The 5,777-nt window shown below is 38.1% G+C and overlaps 1 protein-coding gene across 2 annotated transcripts in view; it reads left to right on the top strand.

Annotated features, from left to right (window-relative positions):
- The window catches only part of PSMA8 (proteasome 20S subunit alpha 8), a 60,302-nt gene that overhangs the window by 39,894 nt on the left and 14,631 nt on the right, over positions 1 to 5,777 (top strand). For both annotated transcript variants that reach the window (XM_017859970.1, XM_017859969.1), the window contains exons 5-6: positions 5,306 to 5,425; positions 5,544 to 5,606. In XM_017859970.1, coding sequence (XP_017715459.1) covers positions 5,306 to 5,425; positions 5,544 to 5,606 — 183 coding nt within the window. The remainder of the gene's footprint in view (positions 1 to 5,305; positions 5,426 to 5,543; positions 5,607 to 5,777) is intronic.

The raw sequence follows: 5,777 nt of genomic DNA, 5'->3' as shown, positions 1-5,777 counted from the left end.
TTTTTTTTTTGAGACAGAGTTTCGCTCTTCTTGCCCAGACTGGAGTGCAATGGCATGATCTGGGCTCACCGCAACCTCCACCTCCCGGGTTCAAGTGATTCCCCTGCCTCAGCCTCCCGAGTAGCTGGGATTACAGGCATACACCACCACGCCCAGCTAATTTTGTATTTTTAGTAGAGATGGAGTTTCTTCATGTTGGTCAGGCTGGTCTCAAACTCCTGACCTCAGGTGATCCGCCCGCCTTGGCCTCCCAAAGTGCTGGGATTACAAGTGTGAGCCACCGTGCCCGGCCTTTTGTCCACTTTTTATACTGTTGACACACAAGTGCTTAGAATTGAACCTTGTATACAAGGTGGCCATACGTATGTAACAAATAAATGAATACTAGATAATAACATAATGCTGTCTACTTGATTCTCAGCTAGAAATGTTCTGTTCGTTTGAACTTTTGAGGCATTAGTAATTCTTATAGCTTTTTAGAATTGTTTCATTTCTTCTGTTGACAAACAATTTAGTAAGAGAAGTGTGTGTTTTAAGCATTCAAGGTTCATTTTACAGCAAACACTAATCCTATATTTTAGAGTGAAAACATAATATTTATAGCATTCAGATCATGAAATGGTGCCTCTAAATGCCTACTTTGACTATAATCCTATTTTACTGATTTTTCAAAATAATATTTTATGGACATTTAGTGGCAGGAATTGAATATGTTCTTGCTTATTAGTTCTAAGATATTGGTATTTAAGTGTGTATCTAAGAAGTTGTACACATTTTTAAAAACATTCTTCCTTTCACTTACAATATAGCTTGTAGATTTGTAGGAATGCCAGCCTGGCCATTAGCACTCATACTTTATATTTAAAACTTTGTTTCAGTTTACTATGTATTTCTTGAAAAGCTTGCATTTTTTAAGTTTTTAAATAAAATTAGCTCTTAAAGAACATTGATGAAAGCTGGCATCTAATATGCTGTGCATTGAAGTGGTTACTTAATTTAAAAGCTATTCTATACTATTTTAAGAAGACCCACATGCATAGACTTAAGCCCCACCCTGACTAATGATGTTGATGATTAAGGGGCATGTTTTGCTCTTGTCAGTATGGGCCATAATGTTTCAAAATGGCAAGAATGTTAACTATGTTGTATACTTCCAAGCAATGTTTCTCAAAGTGCATTTCTTTTAATGTCAACTGGTATTAGGTAAACAAGCTCTCTAGCTAAGTAATTTTTTTAGCTATTTAAAGAAATTCAGTAAGTTTTGTTACCAAAGTACATCTGGATCTGCTAAAAAGCATTTAAATATTCTAGAAGCAGGTAAAATAGTAGTCCCCAAGATTACTTGAATGTAGAGCCCTGTGATCATAGATCCTTTCTCTACTCTGATGTTTTGTGGGATTCACTTTGGAAAATGCTGCCATAAAAACTTAGAACCTCAGGGTTGAAAAGACTTTAAAGACTGTTTAATATAATCCTCCAATTTATTGTTTCTGACAACACTTGACCAGTTTTGCCTTCTGTTTATATTTCAAAAATAATGGAAATTGTGATGTATTTATTGTTAGTAGAGTTTTTTGTTCATTTCCCCATCTCTTTTTCTTAAGTGTGGGAGAGCGCACTGAAGATTTACTCTGGAAGTTAGCAAGCCTTCAGATGAGAAAAGCTGATTTGCACTTGTCAGCAGAGACCTTGTCCTTCCTTAGGGTCACATAGCCTCATGGGAAGATTATTATTTTTTAGGATGTATATTAGGAAGTGCCATTTTTATAAGCATTTGTTGAAGGGAAGGGATCAGGAATGGACAGAGGGAGACATTGGACTGCATTGTAGTCGCAGTAAAGGCTTCAGTTGACACCGTGGAGTGCTCTGGATCTGTAGTGGTTCATCAGAGCTGTTCTAAGTTGGGGTGAAGGGACTGCACATTGATACTCTTCATCACTCAGTCAGTGTAGGCTGGCCCTGTAAGAGCACATGACCTTCCCTGAGGGAGCTCTTGTTAACCAGGGAACCTTCCCAAGAGAGGAAAGAGCTGAGGGCTGTCTGCCATTACCACTTCCAGTAGCCACAGGAATAAGGTTTTTGTTTCTGGAGGTGTATGGGGCAGTGTGTCACAGGATGCACTTCCGAGATCTGTCAGTGAGATTGTTTTTGTCTCCTAACAACAAAGACCTGATGATTCTTAACATATAGGATTGATTTTTCTCACATAATGAAAAGTCTGAAAGTAGGCAGATGCTGGTATTTGTCTCTTTTAGTCTTAGTCTTTTTCCATGCTCTCAGGATGGCGGCTAGACCTCTAGCCAATATGTCTGCATTCTAGGCAGCAAAGGTTCCTAGGAGCTTCACCCAGTGACTTCCACTTGTGTATACCTATTTGTAAGAGAAGCTAGGAAGTGACATATTTCAGCAGTCACATTGCCTAGAGTTCTGTCACAAAGGAAGAATGGATATTAGGTTGTCAGCTAATAGTCTTTGCTGTAGAAAATCATCATTAATCTGAGGAGGCAGGTAGGAAAAGCATTGCAAAACTACCAGAGTCATTATTGAAGTGGATTGGGGTGGGTGATGGGGCAAGGGAGGGTGGGGATCTGAGTGTGGCAAGAACAGGCTAGATTTTAGAAAACAAGTCAGGTGGGTAAGAGTTAAAGATTTTGACATTAAGAATTGGAAAAAGTGGATAGGAAAGTCGCCAGAAATGTGCAGGGTAACCTTAAAGGCCCAATGAAGTTTTTGGATAAACCACTACCTGAAGCCACTAACTGTGTACTTCCTCTCTGGGTGGTAACTAGTTACCAAAAAACAAACAAAAAAACCTAGTAGCAAATAGACTTCAAAGTCACACCAGGCTGAAGGCTTTACCTTTGATCTTGGTGAAATTTCAAGGCCACAAAATTTAATTTAGAAGTTTCAACAACTACTTATATTAATCCTCTGAAATATAACGGCATAGAGAAAGTTATATGAAGTAAAAAGAATCTTTTGCTAACCAGAATAGTATATTGTTATATAATGTAATATAAATGGTGGGTTTTCATATTTATGTCCTAAAATCTCCTTTGAGATTTCTTTCCCATAATCATAATACTAAACAGTTGGCCAGGCACGGTGGCTCACACCTGTAATCTCAGCACTTTGGGAGGCTGAAGCAGGCAGATCACCTGAAGTTGGGAGTTCGAGACCGGCTGGCCAACATGGTGAAATCCCATCTCTACTAAAAATTAAAAAATTAGCCAGGCATGGTGGCAGACACCTATAATCCCAGCTACTTGAGAGGCTGAGGCAGGAGAATTGCTTGAGCCCAGGAGGCAGAGGTTGCAGTGAACCAAGATCACGCCATTGCACTCCAGCCTGGGTGACAGAGCGAGACTCTGTCTCAAAAAAGAAAACAACAATAATAATAATAATAATAATAATAATAATAATAATAACACTAAACAGTTGTAACTGAGACATTCCCCTATTTAATGCCAGTGAAAGGATAGGCCTTTCTGTTTGTTCCTTTTACTCTGTAATCATCCTAGGAAAGAGGCATGTGGCAGCGTAGTGTATCAAGTTAAAAGCTTGGCTTGTTGATTCAGACCACAGTTTCAAAGCTTAGCTCTTCTGCTTACTCTCTGTATGATCTTGGTCAAGATTACTTGAGTCAGTAATTCACAAACAGCTGATTTTGTCCACCTAAGAGACTTTTGACAATGTCTTTGACAAGAGATATGTTTGGTTGTCACAACTGGGGTGGGAGTTGCTGCTGGCATTTAGTTTGTGGAGCCAGCTAAAAATCTCACAATACACAGGACAGTCCTCACAACAGAGAATTAACTGGCCCAAAATGTGAACAGTGCTGATATTGAGAAACCGTATTTTAACCTTTCCAAGCCTCCATTTCTACATCCAAGAATTGGGGTTAGTAACAGTACCTATTTAATCATTTTCGTGATGGTTAAATGAGATAATCCATGTAAAGTGCCTGACTTAGTGCCTGACACATAAGTGTTCTGTTAATATAAAATTTAAAATCTTATTATCATCATTATTATCACGAGTACTAATCTGGATATTTAGGCTGAATTAAAACAATATGCAGCCTTCTACCTATAGCCATGCAGCCAGGAAAATCCATTTGCATTTTTCCTTCATCTGATGAAAATGTGTAAAGGACAAAGAAAAGAGGAATAGAATAGATACCCTTCTTGCTTAAGAGTCAAAGAAGATAATGAATCAATTAGGTTACCACTATACTTATTCTAAAATCTACAAAAATGGTGCTCAGCCCAACTTAGGTAAATAGCTTTCTTCGTGTTGATGTCATTTTTTTCCCTCTCTTTGCTTTCTTCTTTTTGTACCATGTTGTAAAGTTATAGCTCCTTGCCTCTCCACATCTTTTCAAGTTTCTACTTTTTAAAATCCTTTCTGAGCCAGGCACAGTGGCTCATTCCTGTAATCCCAGCACTTTGGGAGGCCAAACTGGGAGGATCACATGAGTCCAGGAGTTTGAGACCAGCCTGGTCTACATAGTGAGACCCTGTCTCTAAAAAAAATTCTTTTTTAAATTAGCCAAGTGTGGTGCCACATACCAATAGTCCCAGTTACTTGAGAGTCTGAGGTAGGAAGATACCTTGAGCCCAGAAGGCCAAGGCTACAGTGAGCAGTGATCATATCACTGTACTCCAGCCTGGGCCACAAAGTGAGACCCTGTTTCAAAAAAATATATAAATAAAATAATTTCTGGTTATGAAGGATTTGGGAGACATTATATTGATAGAAAGCATTAGCCAAGACAAAGCATTGGTATATTTAAAAGAAAAAGTTGGCCAGATATTGTGGCTCACGCCTGTAATCCCAACACTTTGGGAGGCTGAGACAGGAGGCTCACTTGAGGCCAGGAGTTTGAGAACAGCCTGGGCAACATAGCAAGACTACCAAAAAAATAATCAGCTGAATGTGGTGATGCATACCTATAGTCCCAGTTGCTCAGGAGGTTCAGGTGGGAAAATCACTTAAGCCCAGAAGATCAAAGCTGCAGTGAGCTATAATTATGCCACTACTACACTCCGGCCTGGGCAACAGAGTGAGATCCCATCTCTAAAACAAACCAAAAAAAAGGAAAATAAAAACCATGCTGCCATTACAGACTATTCTGATAATAACCAAAGGAACTACTGAAATGTTTGCTACGTTTTCAGATCTATAATTTTCATTTGGTAATTTTATTAAGGTATACTGGAGTAAACTCTAAACCTCTAAACTTAGTAACCATAAATTCATTCATACTGCAATGATATTTATAAATTAACTTTTATTTTTCAAGGCTAATGCAATAGGCCGAAGTGCTAAAACTGTTCGAGAATTTCTAGAAAAGAATTACACAGAAGATGCCATAGCAAGTGACAATGAAGCTATCAAGTTAGCAATAAAAGCTTTGCTAGAAGTAAGTGATCTAATAAAGCATATTCAGGAAATCATGAGTTTTTTTTTCTCATCCATTTTTGTTTATTAAACACAAAATTTGCTGAAATAATTCTAATAGCATACTTGTTCTACATTAGGTTGTACAGTCTGGTGGAAAAAACATTGAACTTGCTATAATAAGAAGAAATCAACCTTTGAAGGTAAGTCATTAACCAAAGAGGAAAAAGTGTCTGTAGTATAAAGTATTTTGACAAAAGTTAAAAGGTTGTTTGGCCTCTAGGCTTCCGATATAATGTTGTCCTTCATTAATGTCAAATAACCTCCACTCATTTCTGACTGTCTACTGGTTTTCTGTTTGTTTGTTTTCTGTG

The sequence above is a fragment of the Rhinopithecus bieti genome, unplaced genomic scaffold, assembly GCF_001698545.2.
Source record: "Rhinopithecus bieti isolate Rb0 unplaced genomic scaffold, ASM169854v2 scaffold_51907, whole genome shotgun sequence".
Lineage (NCBI taxonomy): Eukaryota > Metazoa > Chordata > Mammalia > Primates > Cercopithecidae > Rhinopithecus > Rhinopithecus bieti.
The sequence above is the reverse complement of the archived record's forward strand: the minus strand, read 5'-3'. Positions and strand labels throughout refer to the sequence as shown.